General features: G+C 38.8%; 1 protein-coding gene across 3 annotated transcripts in view; it reads right to left on the bottom strand.

The window, feature by feature from the left end:
- AQP9 (aquaporin 9) overlaps nt 1–6333 on the bottom strand; it is a 68219-nt gene extending 61886 nt beyond the window's left edge. For 2 of the 3 annotated variants that reach the window (XR_003969432.1, XM_030318090.1), the window contains exon 1: nt 5830–6333. Coding sequence is in view for 2 of the 3 variants with exons in the window: in XM_030318090.1 (XP_030173950.1) it covers nt 5830–5940 (111 nt within the window). In the remaining variant the exon portion in view is untranslated. The remainder of the gene's footprint in view (nt 1–5829) is intronic. The other variant, XM_030318089.1, reaches the window with a different exon arrangement.
- Between the last annotated feature and the right edge of the window lie 13285 nt (nt 6334–19618).

Below are 19618 nucleotides of genomic sequence, written 5' to 3' on the forward strand. Positions count from 1 at the left end.
AGCTCTAGGGGAAACACAGTGCATTGCATGGTCAATGTGTTCATTAAGGACATGAAGATATGACTGAACCACCTCAGAACCCTAGTGTTACAAGAGCTTTGAGTGTGTTTGTAGATACTGAAGTGGTCCATAAAGTCTATGCTAATAGAGCTTCTGTAAAATTTCTCTGCCAGGATCATATCTGCTCTATATAATCATCTTTTGGTACCTTTACTATCTAATGTATTTTAGGCTATAAAATTAGTAAAGTTCTCTTGAGCTTTCCCATGAAAGGAGTTAATTCTCATCAAACAATGGTACATTAGTAATAACTAAAGCCAAGATATCAAGCCCAGCTCTCACATTCATGGGCTGGGTGACCTTGGGTGAACCTCTTAATTATGTTATACCTATTTCTCCCACCTGGCAAAATGGAGTTGATATCTTTCTCTGTATCTCTTTCTTTCTCCTTCTCCCTCTCTCTTTCTCTCCCTTCCCCCCAGGAAAGATATAAATATAACAATAAACAAGAATCTATATGAGATGTGCAACAACATGGATGGATCTAGAGAGTATAATGCTAAGTAAATAAACACCACATGATTTCACTCATATGTGGACTTTAATAAACAAAACAAGCAAAGACAAAAAGAGACAAACTCTCTAGAGCACAAACTGGTAACCAGAGGGAAGGTAGGTGGGGGCTGGATGAAATAGGTAAAGGGGATTAAAAGTACACTTATCATGATGAGCACTGAGAAATATATAGAATAGTTGAATTTCTATATTGTACACCTGAAATATAACACTGTATATTAACCAAAATGAAATTGAAAAAAATAATCTACCTGAGAAGGCACTCTATGCCTCTTGGAGGGAAAACTCAGTGGAAACCAAGAGAAGTTTATGCTTAAGGCAGTGTGGGCTCCACACTGACTCAAAGGACATATGATTGCATCAATCTGTGTGTCAGCTTCCCCATCAATAGGAAGGGCCAGCAACATCTATCTCATCCGGTTCTCAGAGCTGTCCTACTAGTACCTGGAAATTCTAAATATGTAGCAGTCCCAAATGTCCTGAATTATGCCCTGCAAAGCATTTATTTTAAGAACTGGCTTGTTTTAAGAATTTTCTTATTTTACTCTAAATGCTAATCATATATTCTTTTGTTTCAAAAGCTCTCCAGTATGAAATAGACCCACTCTAAGATCTGAGCACACTTTGTAATAATAATTTTAAAGACCTAGAATTTCTATAGTTAGCATATCTGGTATCTCTCCAAGAACAGAATGGCAAACTCAGTGACTTTGGCAAGGTGGGAAGTTTGGTCATGAAGTCACGGAGGAAGGCAGAAGCAGACATGGAAATCACTGTGGGGTTTGACATTTGTCATGTGCCATCCATCTCACTTCCTCCCTCCCTCCTGCACTGCCCACTCCCTTATGCCCTCCACATCCTGTGTCCCAGGTCTCTGCTCATTCTATTTCACCTTCAGGGCACAGATCGAGGCTATTACTTTTAGCAGAAATATTTACATTTTTTCAATCTTAGAGATGCCAAAAGGTAGATCTCTAATGTGCAAGCTTGACAGAGTGAGACAAGAATTTAGAGTCTTTCCCAATACACAAGGAGATGATCACCCACTCATAAATTCTGCCCTGGAAGGATGCCCTTCCACTACAAGAGGAAATATAGCTGCTTGCCGGGCTGTTCACCTCAGCATCTTCAATAGGATGAACTCTGTATCAAAGAATCCGGAAACATTTGAAGACAGGAAAGGTGCATGGAGTGGTGAGGAGTAAACATAGCTGCTACAAGAAACGACTAGAGATTCTGGGAATTTCAGCCACCAAAAGACATTTTAATTGAACACACATTTATGGGGTCCCATTTACGTATGTGCAGAGTTCTGTGGCAGATGTTGGGGAAAGGAGCCTGCAAGATGTCCAGAAGGAGACAAAGAAGCCGTTTTCAAGTACTACAAAGACTCTGAAGTAGAAGAGGGGAAGGGGCGAGCATGGGGAAAGGGAGCCAGCATTTTATGAGCAGTTCCTATCTCAGGAGCTTTACATGTAGTGGGTATTTAATGTGCAGTTTGAAATCCCCAGGCCCTGAGCCATGTGCAGAAGGCTAAGGATTCCCCTGCTCGCTCCCTTCCCCTTGTTGAGCAGTGACCCTTGTTGAGCAGTGTTTTCTGCTTCAGAAAGCTTTGGGGGTACAACTCATGGTCTGGCCTCATCAGGTGCCCACCAGTTAAACTCACGTGACTGCAAGCAAATGAGAGAGCTAACTCATGGCTCCAGTCTATGGAGACGTTCAAGTGGAGGGAGTCTGATTTACTATCTATCAAGGACATTGTGGAAGGAACTCCAGCAATGGGTGGGAAGTGTAGGCTCTAGAATTAGAAAGAATGCCAGTTCAGTGCTTTCCTGGTTTGGGCCAGTGACTTCATCTCTTTGAGGCCTCATTTCTTCAATTGTTTATGAGTAATAATAAAGCCTTCCCAATGCAGCTATTGTAGGATTAAACAAATGTATGTAAAGAAGCTAACATATGGTAGGTACTTAATACATACTCCCTCCCTACGTTTGCAGCTCAAGGCTTTGAAACCCTTCTATGTATTAGGGAAGATCCACTGTGACCCCTGTCCCTGGCACTAGCAAAGGTGAAAAGGTATACCTATCCCATGTCTATAAGCCCAAATTAGAGCTAATTCTTTGGCTTATAACCTAGTTATTGCTGTTTTTAGTTATAGTTTACAAAGAATTTTTCATGAACCTTAATGCTACCAGTGGGCCTTATTAGTCATTTGCACCATGGTATAAATGAGTTTAAGATACTTCTTCTAAGGGCAGGTTTTTGAGAGGAAGGAGGAAAATGGCACCAGACTCTCAGGGTCTGGGGGAAAAGCCAAATTTGAAGGACTGATGAGTCCTGCATATCCTCTGCCATCTTTTTTTTTTTTATGTTCCCTTTTGCCCATACCTTGTCAACAATCAAAGCTTTCTACTATACAAAGCAACATATTATGCACATTTTCTAATAAAGCAGAAATAATTATTTTGGCTAAGAGTTGAGCAAAGCCACATAATTGGTTAGTAAAAATATTGTGTTGTGTGAAAACTTCTGGCATATATACCCCCAAGCCTTAATAAAAATATTATAATCACAATTATGGATTCCATAAGAGTTTGCTTTAAAAAATAAATGTACAGTGGAGATGGAAATGAATCATTTAGGAAATTATTGGCTTTGGCCAGAAGACACAAAGTTTTATTTTTCAATATACAGTATGAAGATATGTGTTTAGCTCCCACCGTGAATGGTAGGGGAAGACATGCTACTAATTGTATGAGTCAATGGCTGACGGTAACTTTCACTTACTCAACTCGGAGGGAATGAGATTAAGAAACAGCTTCTTGTTAAGAAAGGAGGGTTTAAATTAAAAAAAAAAAAAAGGGTTTTTAACTTTTTCAGTTGCAAAATGGTTGTTTAGTTCACTTCCTCCTCCGTGTTTTCTGCAGATGACTACAGACTGTAACTGAATTTGCTTTACTTCTCAGTACCACAGGTCACCATAGAGCTGCATCAAGTCTGTAGTGACATCCACTCTCTTCTTTGGGACCAAATTTCAAGTAACATGAACAGTTTTTGTCTCGCTGAGGGTGATTTTCCAGTAAGCACAGAGTAAGATCAGAAGAATCATGGGCTTGGGGCACCTGAGTGGCTTAGTCCCTTAAAGTGTCTGACTTCAGATCAGGTCATGTTTGCACAGTTTGTGAGTTTGAGCCCCGCATCGGGCTCTGTGCTGACAGCTCAGAGCCTGGAGCTACTTTAGATTCTGTGTCTCCCTCTCTCTCTGCCCCACCCCTGCTCACACTCTGTCTCTCTCTCCTTCAAAAATAAACATTAAAAAAAATTTTTTTTGGGGGGGCTCCTGGGTGGCGCAGTCGGTTAAGCGTCCGACTTCAGCCAGGTCACGATCTCGCGGTCCGTGAGTTCGAGCCCCGCGTCGGGCTCTGGGCTGACGGCTCAGAGCCTGGAGCCTGCTTCCGATTCTGTGTCTCCCTCTCTCTCTGCCCCTCCCCCGGTCATGCTCTGTCTCTCTCTGTCCCAAAAATAAATAAACGTTGAAAAAAAAAATTAAAAAAAAAATTTTTTTTTTAAAGAAGAATCATGGGCTTTTATTTTCTCTCTTTTTCTCCAACCACCCGCCCTCCCATCCACATTCTTAACACGAGTGAGGACAGTCAAGAAAGAGTGCAAATAGCTGTCCATTTGCCTCAAGAATACTTGAGTGAATTCAGTAAAAAGAGGTTCTCAGAGACCAGAACACTTATGACTTTCTCTCAATTTACACTAGTTCAATTTTTTGAGTTCACACTTGTTTCTTGATTTTGGCTTATACTCCTAAATTATGTATTTATACAAAGCAAAGAACTTTATTCTGAGATATAGCTGACTTATAAACATTATATTAGCTTCAGAGGTACAATATAATAATTCAATATTTATATATATTATGAAATGATAACCACAATAAGTCTGGTTAACATTTATCACAACATAGTTATAAATTTTTTTCTCCTGATAACAAACTTTATCTATGCTCTTAGCAACTTTCAAGTATGCAATACAGTATTATTAACTGTAGTCACCATGCTGTATATCAGCAAGAACTTGTAAGTTTATGGACAAATCTCTATAACTTTAAGAAAAATGAAATTATTAATATTGAAGTAGGGAATCTTTGAGTGGATTTTTAAAAAAATTTTTTTTCAACATTTATTTATTTTTGAGAAAGAGAGAGAAAGAGAGCATTAGCAGGGCAGAGAGAGAGGGAGACACCAAATACAAAGCAGGCTCCAGGCTCTGAGATGTCAGCACAGAGTCCAACACGGGGCTCGAACTCACGAGCCATGAAATCATGACCTGAGCCGAAGTCAGATGCTTAACAAACCAAGCCACCCAAGAGCCCCTTGAGAGGATTTTTTTTAAAGCAAGTTAAAGTCAGTGGTTGTTGCATATGAGAATAATTGAAAATTTAATTTTCTGGCTCCAGCTGAAAATTCAGGATCCAAAGAATGCTATAGCATGCAATAGGGTGGAAGCTTAGAGCCCGTGCCACTTACATAAACTATCCAGTCTTTCCTTAATAGCTGTGCAGTTCTCTGGACAAAATCCTTGAGTGGTTCTTAGAATCAATCCTTCTGTTTATACACACACACGCACACACACACACACACACACACACGCACACGTTTCTTATAACTGTTGTATTGAAGATCTTTAGATATCAGTTTCAGGTAAAAAGAGGGGGAAAATGAGGTAAAACCAAAGATGGATGATTGTAGAATGCATATTTCTATCTAGTGTAATTTCTAACTTGTTAAAAGTCAAATGATATGACAACACAATCTTTGCCGAGCACTTGTAATACTGAGCTGTTTCTTGCCACTCATATTTATTGACTGCCAGTTCTTACTTCAAGTGACTGAGTCACCTCAATATTTGTGGGAAATAAACAAGGTATAAATCAATTAATCAATGAGACAAATTACTAATGACTGATTTTAATCAAAGCCAGCTCAGAATCTCAGTAAATTGCTGAAGTGAAGAAAGTAGTTCACTCCCCCTCTCCTGTCCCTATCAACTCTTGTGAATAAATGAAATGTGTAAATGGAAACCCAACCTTGTGGCCAGTACAGAGCCAAACAGCCCGGAAGGAATGTGCTATTTCCTGGAAGAGATGAATCTAGCGACAAACTTAAAGAAAAGAAAACAAAACTATTCATTGCCAGCTGGGTAGAAAGGAAGGCATAATTGGGTCAGGATTCAGGAAACACTTACGATCATTATAAAGGTGCCCAAGAACTCAGAGATTGTTTCTTTAGCTAAGGTGCTCTTCAAGACCAGTCTTTGCTTGAAGCTCTTCCCCTTTCGTCCTTTCCCAGGCTGCATCTTGGGTCTTCTCCAAGGACCACTCTCCACCAATACCTGCTTCTTCTGGTCCCTACTTCACTTGCACATGAAAATGGAAGTTTTGACAACTGCTCACAGATTCCTGGAGATGTCTGGTGAGCTTCTCTGACTGTACAAACACTGTCCCAATTAGAACCCGTGACTTAATCCTCTTCTGGTGAAATTGTCATCTCCTGTTCACAGTTGTTTATTTGAATTAGCAGGTTAGAACCTGAAATCCCCCAAACGATCCTTTTTGTGCCTGATAGATTAATCATTACCTTTATTCTCAAGGTATTTTTTTCTCTGTTGGTTTTTGTTTTGTTTTGTTTTGTTTTTTTCTTCAAGAGATGAGAAAAGAGATGTTGTGCTGGTTGTGTTGCCAAACCACAGCGATGGGCTCCTGTCCAGAAGATTTGCATGTTACACAATTGCAGTCTTCTGTTTTCTTTTTTTTTCTTCCCCTGTTCAGAAGTGGGTGGTTGGGGTGTAGTTTGGGATTGTCATATCAGGTACAGATACATCCAGTGTAAACATTCTCTTCTGAAGGAACTTTTCATGCACGTTGGAGAATATGAAGCAAATATAGATGTATTGTTCTGCAAGATTAATCCCTCTTGTTTTCTTCCAATGTAATTCCAGTGATTTAATGACACCTTCCTCAGGGTGGTAAGAACAACTGCATCCATTCTAGAGATGGAGAAACAAACATACAAAGAGACCATTGCAAGTCTTTAGGACAGGATGGATCTCCTCCTTGGTTACTGTGGCTGGGTTTCATCTACTGAGGATAGACTGGGATCCAAGAATTAAAATGATGGAGAAAGCAACTTGTTGACTTTCTTCTGAAGGAGGATTCTGGTTTGAAAATCTAGTTACTCCCTTTTGTTTACCATGAAATATTTAAGCAAAATTCATAGAAAATAAACAATAGCAGCTTGAAACTGTTGGAGATCACTGAGCCAGAAAGAGATCAGTCTGAGTATATGCCACGCCAGTTAAACAAGAAAGGGGTTAAATACATCTAAATAATCCTTCTAGGTTATGCCATTTAAGTTTGATGAATTATCATCCTTGTAGGCAACAAATTGTTTAGGACTAGCTTCCTGTCATGTCAAATATTTAAGCCTTGTTTTTTAAAGCTAGTTTGTCTGAAGAGATAGAATGCATCAGTTGTTTTTGAATATCAAGGCAGTGCCATGGAATTAGTACCCACGCTTTGTGCTGCTTCCCAACCCTCCCACAGAGAAGCCAGCTCTGTTTCAGGTCTTTCCCTACCTTTGCAGGAGGCCTACAGTCATTTTCAACTGAGGAGGCAGGCAGGAAGGGAGGGAGGTGAGATCTGGCGAAAACAGCTATTGAGAGTCAAAGGACAGAAGGAGATACCTAATCTGTAGGTGAGGTAGAGTTTAGACCTAAAGAAATTATAACTTACCTGAGGGCACATCATTGCAGAGCCAGGACAAGAATGTAGCATTTTGGCTTTAATTCTTGGTTAAGTTATCATGGATACCATTGTCCAGAAGGATTACTTGTGACCACACTATTCCGAAGTCCCAGTAGATGAACCAGAGAAACAGGACTTTATTGCTGTGACTACAACTAATATCATACAAGGGTGTTCTTTGGTCTGTTTATTCACTCATCTAAGAAATATTTATAGCATATTCATTATGTGCCAAGCACTGCATTTAGCAAAGCACACATAGTTCTTGTCCTTTACAGAGCTTAGAGTCTAATGAGGAAGACAGGCATAGTGAAACAATCATACACACAGAAATATGAAATCATAATTGAGATGTATGCTATAAAGATATAAGACATACTTCTATGAGCGAATAAAGCAGGGGGATTTCACCTCAGTGGAGGTATCTCTGATGGCTTCTCTAAGGAAATCATGTCCGAGCTGAGATCAGAAGGAAGTGTAGGGCTTCACTACCTGAAGTGGGGGAAGTGCATGTTCAATGGCCTTGGGCAGTGGGGGTGGGAACAGTATGATGTTCTGGCCAACCTACTAGCTGGCTCCCAGGGACAATGAAGGAACATGGTGCAAAAAGAACCTGAAGCCATAGGTGGGAGTCAGACCATACATTCTGAGCCCTATAAATCATATTCAGGGCAAAGCAATGATAAGCCATGAAGGTGGTTTAAGTGAGAACACAACACCACCAATTTGAGTTTAAAAAAAAATCAACTTGGGGCGCCTGGGTGGCGCAGTCGGTTAAGCGTCCGACTTCAGCCAGGTCACGATCTCGCGGTCCAGGAGTTCGAGCCCCGCGTCAGGCTCTGGGCTGATGGCTCAGAGCCTGGAGCCTGTTTCCGATTCTGTGTCTCCCTCTCTCTCTGCCCCTCCCCCGTTCATGCTCTGTCTCTCTCTGTCCCAAAAATAAACATTGAAAAAAAATTAAAAAAAAAATCAACTTGGGGGCTCCTGGGTGGCTCATTCGGTTGAGCGTCTGACTTCAGCTCAGGTCATGATCTCACAGTTTGTGAGTTTGAGTGTCAGGCTCTGTGTTGACAGCTCAGAGCCTGGAGCCTGCTTTGGATTCTGTGTCTCCCTCTCTCTCTGCCCCTCCTCTGCTCATGCATGCATGCTCTCTCTCTCTCTCTCTCTCTCTCAAGAATAAACATTTTAAAAAAAATCAACCAGGTTATGTGGTGGAAAGGGGATTTGAGGGTGCCTGAAGTGGTCATATGTAGACCCACTGGGGGATATTATAGAATTTCAGCACTGGGTGGTGGCTTTGACAGGGAGAGACATGGAAGGATTCAAGAGTTCTTTGTATATTAAAATTGGAAGAACTTGGTGATTTGGATATGGAAGGTGAGGAGAGGGATGCAGCAAAGTTGATCATTGGGTCCCTGGCTTGCTGGAGAAAGAGGTGCTAAGTAATGGGAGAGGAAACACTAGAAAAAGACGAGGATTGCCATGGAAGATCATGACTTCTGCTTGTGCCGATTAAGCCTTAGGGGCTCTCTAGTGCTTTGGAGACAAGATGGTAAGTGGGAAATAATTTGGTTCAGAGGAAAGGTCTGTGTGTTCATAGATGTGATCATTGAAGCCAAGAATAAGGTGAGGTTGCCTAGGGGGAGAATTTGAAGAAAGCAGAGGCTGAGTTTGTGGTGCTGAACATTTCATGCTCAGGGAGAGGAGAATGGAATCTTTGTTATGTCTTTTATTCTCCTTTCAGAAAAGTCACACTTTCACTTTCATCACCAAGAACTACTAACTTCACAGTGAACGTAACTCACATTCCCGCTTGCACCCTCACACCAAAGTTCCTATTAGAAATATGCGGCTGCTTAGTTTTCATTCATTCATTCACTCACTCATTCGGTTTTACTGAGTATACCATGTGTCAGGCACAGGGGATTCAAAAATTAGGAACACAGATCTCTAGTATAGTCTAAGTGACAAAGACTTCCAAGTGAATACATCATATAGTAAAATAGGAGCATATGCAAAGCATTGAACTAAAATTACAGCTATCACCACATGGACATCTGAGAGGTCACTATCCATTGCCAACATATTGACTCCTCCTTCTGCCAAGACTTCTAGAATCATAATCCCTGAGATGCATTGCCATGCTGACTCTCCAGGGCTAGCCTCCCCAGCCTTTTCTATCCTCCTGACTCTGTCACTCCCTGACCCCAACGTTCTCTTCTTCCCTATCTGGTTGTACCCTGAGTAACCATTTTGGTTCCACTGATGGGATTCAACAAGTCTGGTGTTCATAAGGAAAATTATCTCACACTCTCACCTCACTTCCCCAACCTCTTCTACTTGGCCAACTTTATCTCCACTTTAGTTGAGAAGCCCTTTGATGGCTATTGTTGGGATGTGTTACCATCTTCCCTTTCAGAACCTTTCACACCAAGACATACCTCGCTGACTAAAACTTCGAGTTCTCACATTTCACCCACTGTTTTTCACAAATGTGTGGAACATCCTCCTCTTGGACTCAGTCCCTCAGCTCCTTCTTCTCCACCCATCCTTAACCTCATGATCATCCAGGTTAACAATGCACTTACCAGTATCTCAGGCTCCACTGGCACATTGACTTTCTTCCACATCCACATTACCAAAGCCCAACTCTGAGTATAACCTAGCCACCTGTTTTTCTCAAGTACTCCCTTCCCAGGCTACTGAATGAAGCTGGAGATCATCATATTAATGTATTGGTTGACCCTATTTAAGATCATTGTGATCTATCATCAGCAGTGGGTACATAATCTTAGTTGCCCTTTTATTTCAAAGATTCCAGATTTTAGTGTGCATTAGGATCACCCACCTTCAGAGAGTATGCTTTGGTAGATCTGGGTTGGAGTTCAGGAATCTCATAACATATAGCTGATGACTCAGACACCTTGCCTCATTTCAGGCAGCAGCAGTGCACTTTCTACGCCTCTCCAGATAGCTGTCCCAAACCTCCTGCTCAGCTGATAAACTTTTCTCCCAATCCATTGAGGGGGAAAAATGGGCTTAATAGCTATCATACGTTTTGTGCCTCTCATTCTCAAAAAATTGTCCTGCTTTTATTTGTGTTGTCCTCTTTTCCTTTCCTTCTTTCTACCGTTAGCCCGAGGTTGCTATGCTATTCTAGCCCCTCTAGGATGGCAGTTGATTAATAATCTCCTCACACTCCCTATCTCTTTTCCCCAGTAGCTTCTTTCCCAGGGCCTACAAACAACAGAATAGGTCTTACCTATTCTGAAAAGCATCCCTTCCCAGTTGTTCCGCCTCAAATTCTTTTTTTAGTTAGTTGGAGCCACTACAGAAAGACTGAAATTAGGGTGCTGGTATCGTCGGGTTTGGGTGAGGACACATGTTCAGGTTTGTAGACAGCCACCTTCTTGTTGTATCTGTGCATGGCAGAGAGACCTCCTACCTCTCTATCCCTTTTTTAGGGCACCAATCCCATGATAGGAACTCCACTCCCAGGACTTCATTCAAAATCAATTTCCTCCTGAAGGCCCTACCTCTGAATACTACCACATTGAGGACTAGGGCTTTAACATGAATTTGTGGGGTGGAGGCAGGGGAGACATAAACAAGCAGTTCACAGCAACCATTTCATTGGTTTTCTCCACATTCTTTCTTTTCTATCTGGGGGAAGAAATAACCAGTTCCCCTCAAGCATAAAATTATGTTACATTGAAAAAATAAAACTAATTCAGAAGTACTTAAATTAAAACATACAAATGTCTCATAATCCCAGCCCTCAGAGATTACCACTATGGTTATATTCAACCGCAGGTTAAACTATATCTCTCCAGAATTTTTTTTCAGTAGATATATATAATTTTTTTCCCTAATACTATGTTTGTAGGGCTTTTTTCCACTTACAATATTTTGCTCATCTTTCTATGCCAATGTTCATCTTTTTAATGCTCATCTTTTTAATGACTACATAATATTACATTGTATAAATATGCCATAATGTAACAAGCTCCTCTTGATAGACAGATGTTTCCAATTTTCCCCCATTAAATGAACATACTTATGTAAATACTTATGTACCTCTTAGTAAAACTTCCTTGAAGTTAAACTATTTACTAATCAAAGAATATGCATATATCAAGTGTTTTAAAAGTACTGATTGCTCCCATTCTTTTCAATATTGGTTAATATAAATCCTTTCAAGCTTTTCCTAATAGTTAAGAAATGGTATTGTACTAATATGCACTTATTTGGTTAATGGTGAGGTCAAGCATCTTTCACGTGTTAGCTATTTGTACTTAATCTATTATAAATTTTATATTTTTGTCCTCTACCCAATTTTCTTTTTTAAATATAATTTATTGTCACATTGGTTTCCAGAAACACCCAGTGCTCATCCCAACAAGTGCTCTACCCAATTTTCAATATAATGTTTAATTTTATTTATTAATTTTAACTGCTTATTTATTTATTTTTGAGAGAGAGAGAGAGAGAGAGAACAAGCAGCAGAGGGGTAGAGAGAGGGAGAATCCTAAGCAGGCTCCATGCTCAGCACAAAGTCCGACATGGGACTCAATCTCACAACTGTGAAATTATGACTCAAGCCGAAATCAAGAGTCGTACACTTAACTGACTGAGCCACTCAGGTGCAGCTATTTATTAATTTTTGTCACTCTTTACAATATAGGATATAAATATTTTATATATTATATGTGGCAAATCATTTTCCACATATATTTTCCAAATATATTTTCCAGTTACTCATTTATCTTTAACTTATGATGGTATCTGGTTGTTATATAGTTTAGAAAATTTATATACTCAAGTCTATATACCTTTTTCTGTATGGTTTCCAACTTTGTTATTTATTCTAATAAAGACCTGATCTACACCAAAATTACGAAAATACTAAACTTTGTCCTATATTTTTCCAGTATTTTCATGATTTTCTTTTCACACTTAAATTTAAAATTTTTCTAGATTATGATGTATGGCATAAGGTAGGACTCTAATATATTTCCCAACTATTTTGACAAGTTTTCCAACACAATTTGACTTGAAACTTCATCTATATATAAAAAATTCCCTAACATAAAATTGTGATTTTTTAATTACTCTAGTCCTACTATGCTTTTAATGTTTTTCTGGTTAGAGAAGTTACCCTCCTCAATATTATTTTCAAATATTTATTAGCTAGGTGAACTTTAGAATAATTTAGAATCATTTTTTAAGTTCCATCTTCTCCCACCATTAATGAGAAAGCATTAACGTTATAGATAAAGTTATAATGTGAATCTTCCCGTTCAGAAATATAACTCCCATCTCTCTATTCATCTTTTTTATGTTCTCAAGCAAAATTACATTGTACACATTCTCCATTGGGTCTTGTAAATTCTTAAGTTTATTTGATACTTAGTTATATTTATTTTTGGAGTAAGGATGGAATCCCTTATTTTATTCTATTTTCTAACTGACCATTGCAAGCAAAACTGTATTTCTGTGTATATATCTTTTAACTGTCTATCCTAATGAACTTTCTTATAGTTTTACATAGGTTTCTAGTTGATATTGTAGTGAAAATTGTTAGTTGCCTACTTGGCATCTATTAAATCCTTTTTCTAATAGTACCAGATTTTCATTTGGGTATCTTCTTTTTATTCTATGCAATTATAGGCTTTGGGTGAAAGATTAGTTATACTCGGGTTTAAAGGTAAACACTGATGAGTCTAAGCCTATCAGAATCATTTTCCCACCCTCAAAAACATGCCTAGTTCAGGAATAATAATGTCATTTAATTTGGGCCAAAAAATTTGAGGGGAAGCTTTCTAGGGCTTTGAAAAGGAATTCCTCAATTCTTTGAAAGCTGTAGGAATCCTCTGCCCAATTCTCTACCCAGTTCTCTATCATCTCTTGGACATGAACAGGGAAGCTTATAGCCCCAAATATTATAGACACCCGTACTATAATCTTTGGGGAAACTAGGCTTCTAATTAAACAGGTAGAATATAAATGAAGTATAAATAATCATCATTCACTCTTTTCCTTTTTAATATTACTATTTGTTTCTTTTTCTTGCTTTTTAGTATGGGCAGAAGTCATTGCAAAAATATTGAATCATAATAATGAGAACAGGCAGGGGGGCCTGGGTGGCTCGGTCAGTTGAGCGTCCGACTTCAGCTCGGGTCATGATCTCACAGCTCGTGAGTTCAAGCCCCCTGTCGGGCTCTGTGCTGACAGCTCAGAGCCTGGAGCCTCCTTTGGATTCTGTGTCTCCCTCTCTCTCTGCCCCTAACGCACTCGCATTCTGTCTCTGTCTCTCTCAAAAATAAATAAACATTAAAAAAAAATTTTTTTTTAAATAATGAGAACAGGCATCCTTGTATTGTTTCTAAGTTTAAAGACAATGCCTTGATTGTACCATTCATTGCTTCATGTTCTTTATTTATCATACTAAGACTTCTTAAAAATTTACTAAGAAATGTTATTTTAAAAACAGGAATGGATAATGGGTTTCATCAAGTGTCTTCTGAATATTTAATGATGAAATTGCATTTAAAAAATTATTCTGTTAATCATTATGTCATTAATTAATCATACTATATTTTGAATGTTCTGTTAAAATGACCTTGCATTCCTTAAAGACCCCTACTTGTCATGATACATATATACATGTACTGCTAAATTTAATTTTCCAAAATTTAGGTTTTGATTACTCTTTTGGACTTGGATATTCACCATTAAAATGATAAAAAGGTGATTTGTGTTTTATTTGTCAGACTTTATGTCAGACTAATACTCTCCATAAACAAACTGGAAAGATTTCCATATTTCTCTATTCTATGATACTGTTTAAATAATCCAATAGATATCTGTTCCCTAGAAAAATGATAGGCTCCATTTATATACAAATATGAGCCAAGCTCCTTTTTGGGTAGTAGATCTTTGAGTATTTATCACAGTTACTGTTGTTATATGTCTTAAGTGTTTTGGTCAGTTATGCTTTTCTATACATTCTTTTATTTAATATAGATTTTCAAAATTAACACAGACACATCATATAATTTTAAAGCATCTTTTTTCATTTCAAGTACTATTTACTTTCCTCTGTTTTCTCACTGGTCTCAGTTGCCAGAAGTGTACTATTTTTACTGTTATATTTGAAGAAGCATGACTTGATTTTGTTTGTCAATTATTTTCTGTTATTTAAACTCAACTAGTTTCTGAATGAAATCTTGCCATTTGCAACAATGTGGATGGAGCTAGAATGTATTATGCTAAGGAAAGTAAGTTAGTCAGAGAAAGACAAATATCATTTGATTTCACTCATATGTGGAATTTAAGAAACAAAACAGATGAACATAGGGGAAGGGAAAGAAAATAAGATAAAAACAGAGAGGGAGGCAAACCATAAGAGACTCTTAAATACAGAGAACAAATTGAGAGTTGCTGGTGGAGTGCTGGGTCGGAGGTGGGCTAGATGGGTGATGGGTATTAAGGAGGGCACTTGTGATGAGCACTGGGTGTTAAGTAAGTGGTGAATCACTGAATTACACTTGTGAAACCAATACTGCGCTGTATATTAACTAAAATTTAAATTAAAACAACATAAATTAATAAATAAAATAAAAGTTTCTTATTTTTATTCATATATTTCTCCTGATTTATATAAATTTCTTTTACTGTTCTTATTTATTTCTTTAGGTTTACTGATTAATTTATTTTCATTTTCATACAAAATTGTTCAACATATTTTTAGGGACCAAACTTAGGTGGTAGACCTGTGAAGAAATGTAAAGAGATGATAAACAACAAGCTCAAGATAGAGGTTACCTATCAAGCAGTGGGAGAACAGACAGATGTGAGGAACCACACAAGGGACTGTCAGGTGATGGTCCTATTGCTCATCATAAACTGGGAAGTGGCTTCATAGATGTTCACTGTATCATGGATTTTCATACTTTATATCTGTTTTATTAATAAAGAGAAAAAATAAAATATCATTGAAAATAATAGAAAAAAATGAGCTCCCTGCTTCCCTCTCCTCACTGATTCACCTTGTACATCCTTGAGAGAGGAATCTTTTATTTTTTTTTTATTTTTTTTTTTTCAACGTTTATTTATTTCTTTTTGGGACAGAGAGACAGAGCATGAACGGGGGAGGGGCAGAGAGAGAGGGAGACACAGAATTGGAAGCAGGCTCCAGGCTCTGAGCCATCAGCCCAGAGCCCGACGCGGGGCTCGAACTCACGGACCGCAAGATCGTGACCTGGCTGAAGTCGGACGCTTAACCGACTGCGCCACCCAGGCGCCCCGAGAGGAATCTTTTAAAATCATGATTTAATTACAACATTCCCTTCCCTAAAACTCATGGATTCCCCATTCTCTAAGGGGTAAAATCCAAATTCCCTAGACTGACAGTTAAGGTCTTCATCTGCTCAAATGTATACATCAATATCCCCAACATGATTCACTCCATTTTATCCAGAAGAGCCCATATAGTTCCCACAAAATGCATTGCTCCCTTCTTTTCTTTGAATTTATTTATTTAAATTCAAGATAGTTAACATACAATGCAGTATTGGTTTCGGGTGTAGAACCCAGTGATTCATCACTTACATATAACATCCAGTGCTCATCACAAGTGTCCTCCTTAATGCCCATCCCCCATTTAGCCCATCCCCCCACCCACTCTAGTTACATCTATGTTGTGTCAAATGGCAAGATTTCATATTTTTATTGCCAAGTAATATTCCACTGTATGTGTGTGTATGTATATATACATATACATATATTTATATATGTATATATATATACATATACATATATATATGTGTGTGTATGTATATGTGTATATAAATACCACATCTTCTTTATCCATTCATCAGTCAATGGACATTTCAGCTCTTTTCATAATTTGGCTATTGTTGACAGCACTGCTATAAACATTGGGGTGCATGTGCCCCTTCAAACCAGGTATTTGAATAAATACCTAGTAGTGCAATTGCTGGGTCGTAAGGTAGTTTTATTCTTAATTTTTTGAGAAACCTCCATACTGTTTCCCAGAGTGGCTGCACCAGTTTGCATTCCCAACAGTGCAAAAGTGTTCCCCTTCTCTGCATCCTCGCCAACATCTGTTGCTTCCTGAGTTGTTTTAATTGATTTGTTTATTTCTGCCTAGGAGTCCTTGCTTGTGTTCTGTCCTTTCATCTGGAATGCCCATTCTCTGCCTCTCTTCTTTTCCAAATCTTATTCATCTCTTCTTTTGAAGGTCAAACCCTCTTTCTAACTCATTTATGAACGCTTCCTCACAATTCCACTGAACAGTGAAATATCCCATAATCAAATGCCTCTACCACTCGTGGTGTAAATTGCTCACTTCAGTCTTAAACATATACAGTTTCTTAACCCTTCCTATCTGTGTGTGTGTATATGTGTATATATGCACGCGTTTTTTTCCTCCCCATATGGATGATAAACTTTTCAAAAGTAACAACTATTTTTTTTTAATTTTTTTTCAACGTTTATTTATTTTTGGGACAGAGGGAGACAGAGCATGAACAGGGGAGGGGCAGAGAGAGAGGGAGACACAGAATCGGAAACAGGCTCCAGGCTCCGAGCCATCAGCCCAGAGCCTGACGCGGGGCTCGAACTCCCGGACCGCGAGATCGTGACCTGGCTGAAGTCGGACGCTTAACCGACTGCGCCACCCAGGCGCCCCAAAAGTAACAACTATTTTTTATGTTACTTGCTATGGCCTAAAAGGTTTAGTATAGTAAACATTTGTCATATAAATAAATATGCTTTTTCAAAAAGCTTTTCATGGCATGGAATGCTTTGAAAATGCTTCACACTAGCACTCTCAACAATAGCCAAATTATGGAAAGAGCCTAAATGTCCATCAACTGATGAATGGATAAAGAAATTGTGGTATATATACACAATGGAGTACTATGTGGCAATGAGAAAAAATGAAATATGGCCCTTTGTAGCAACGTGGATGGAACTGGAGAGTGTAATGCTAAGTGAAATAAGCCATACAGAGAAAGACAGATACCATATGGTTTCACTCTTATGTGGATCCTGAGAAACTTAACAGGAACCCATGGGGGAGGGGAAGGAAAAAAAAAAAAAAAGAGGTTAGAGTGGGAGAAAGCCAAAGCATAAGAGACTGTTAAAAACTGAGAACAAACTGAGGGTTGATGGGGGGTGGGAGGGAGGGGAGGGTGGGTGATGGGTATTGAGGAGGGCACCTTTTGGGATGAGCACTGGGTGTTGTATGGAAACCAATTTGTCAATAAATTTCATAAAAAAAAAAAAAAAAAGAAAATGCTTCACACTAAAATAAAACTTGGAAACAGTTTTCAAAATTAATTCCAATGTTAATGTGTTGAAATGTGTCTAGCTTATATTGTGTGCTGTGATATTTAAATTTCCCAGTGGTCCTTCCTTTCAGAAATATTCTCACTTAAATAGCATTCTAATGGAGCCATTTTTATCCAGCCACCATGGTACAGAGATATTTTCACATGTCCCAAGAAAAACTTTTATTTCTTTCATTTTTTTTATTTTTACTTTTTTAATGTAATTTATTGTCAAGTTAGCTAACATACAGTGTATAAGGTGTGCTCTTGCTTCAGGAGAGAAACAAACTTTTAAATGTTCCACTTAAAATTGACCAGTAATGTGCACAACAGAACCTCTATCCTATCCTGTCCCATGTCCTGCGACTCACCCTATCTATGACCCCTAGTCAAGAGGTTCAGGAGTGAGGTAAGGAACTGTGTGTCTTAGAGGTTGATGAGAGGTGGGTGAGACTTTGGGAAAGAATAAGAGAGATTACAGAGTCACATCAAGGTGGTCCTGTAAAATATAAAGTGTAAAATCTCATGAATCAGGAAAACCTATAAGTCTGTCTTTACCAGACACACAAATTATCTCACAAATGATCATCATAGAAGTAAAATTTAATAAGTATTTATGGAGAATGTAGTATGCGCAGGTTGCTGGCCTTTTTTAAAATAGCTTTTCACGTTTTATCAAGCATTTGCATAAATCATTTATTTTCACCTCAAAACCAGCATGTAAAGTAAAATATAAATTACAAATTTTTGTGACTTGGCCTGTCTCTCATACTACGCCAATGCTTAGAAGGTTAGAAACTATGCTATGTTAGATACCCCGCACCTGGTATGCCTATGGCATGCAATCTTTGAATAAACACATGTGTAATTAGGGAGAGAAGAGAATCCTCACTTTCAGTTGAAGAAACTGAAGCCCAAGAAAGTGCAGTGACCTGTCCCAAACCATGTAGTTAGTGAAACAGTGAGGATTCAAATCTGAACCTTTGGACTCTGGATCCAATGCACTTCTGCCATTGCTTGGACACAACAGAGAAACCTGATTTTGCCACAAACGGAAAGATTTTGGCTTATGGGGAGGTTTTTATTCAACCTTTCCTAGTTTCTTTACAAGTATGCGATTTCATAGAATGAACACGCTATAATTGGGAAAAGGTTTCTCGGGTAGAATTGCAGCCCTGTGAGAATGAGGCTGAGGCCAAGGGCTTGGCAAGTGCCACTTGGTCTGGTGGACTCCACCCCGCAGCCACATGCATCTCTCAATCACACAAAGCTGATCACAAAGACTGAGAATGATCTTGTACCAATTCATCTCCAGAACCGCAAAAACAAAAGCAGGTGCCCTCCTGAAAGTGCATTAGCAACAACAACTGTATATAGCTCCGTTACTATTATAACTGCAACTTTCGTATTTCAGAAGCCTAAATTCTTCAGCAAGTTGGGGATCAGGGTGAGAAGTCACACGTCCCACAAAGATGCCATTCCCCTGGAAGTCCATGCAACCCTCACCCCCCACTAGCAAGGATGCTGGACACGAAATCCTGAGAAAGACGTTGAAGAGCCCCCGAATCTCTCACCAATTGGGATAGGAGTCCATTGTCTGCTTTTCAAACTCTACCAGTGGACACCCCCAAATGCCTACTGGTTGCTACTTAATAGACTAGTGTGCTCTCCATATAGTCCTGAGAACCTGGGATGTTCCTTCTTGTTCTAGCCCATAGCTAATACTCTTTCAGTTGGTTATATTGTCAGTCATATGTATGAAGTGCTCCATCAGAGGACTTTCCTTTCAGAAGCTTCTCCACAAATTTTAATTCTAACTGTTCCATTAAGCCAGAGGACACAAATATCTGTTTTCAGGGCTCTTTTCAGGGTA

The sequence above is a fragment of the Lynx canadensis genome, chromosome B3 (genome assembly GCF_007474595.2).
Source record: "Lynx canadensis isolate LIC74 chromosome B3, mLynCan4.pri.v2, whole genome shotgun sequence".
Lineage (NCBI taxonomy): Eukaryota > Metazoa > Chordata > Mammalia > Carnivora > Felidae > Lynx > Lynx canadensis.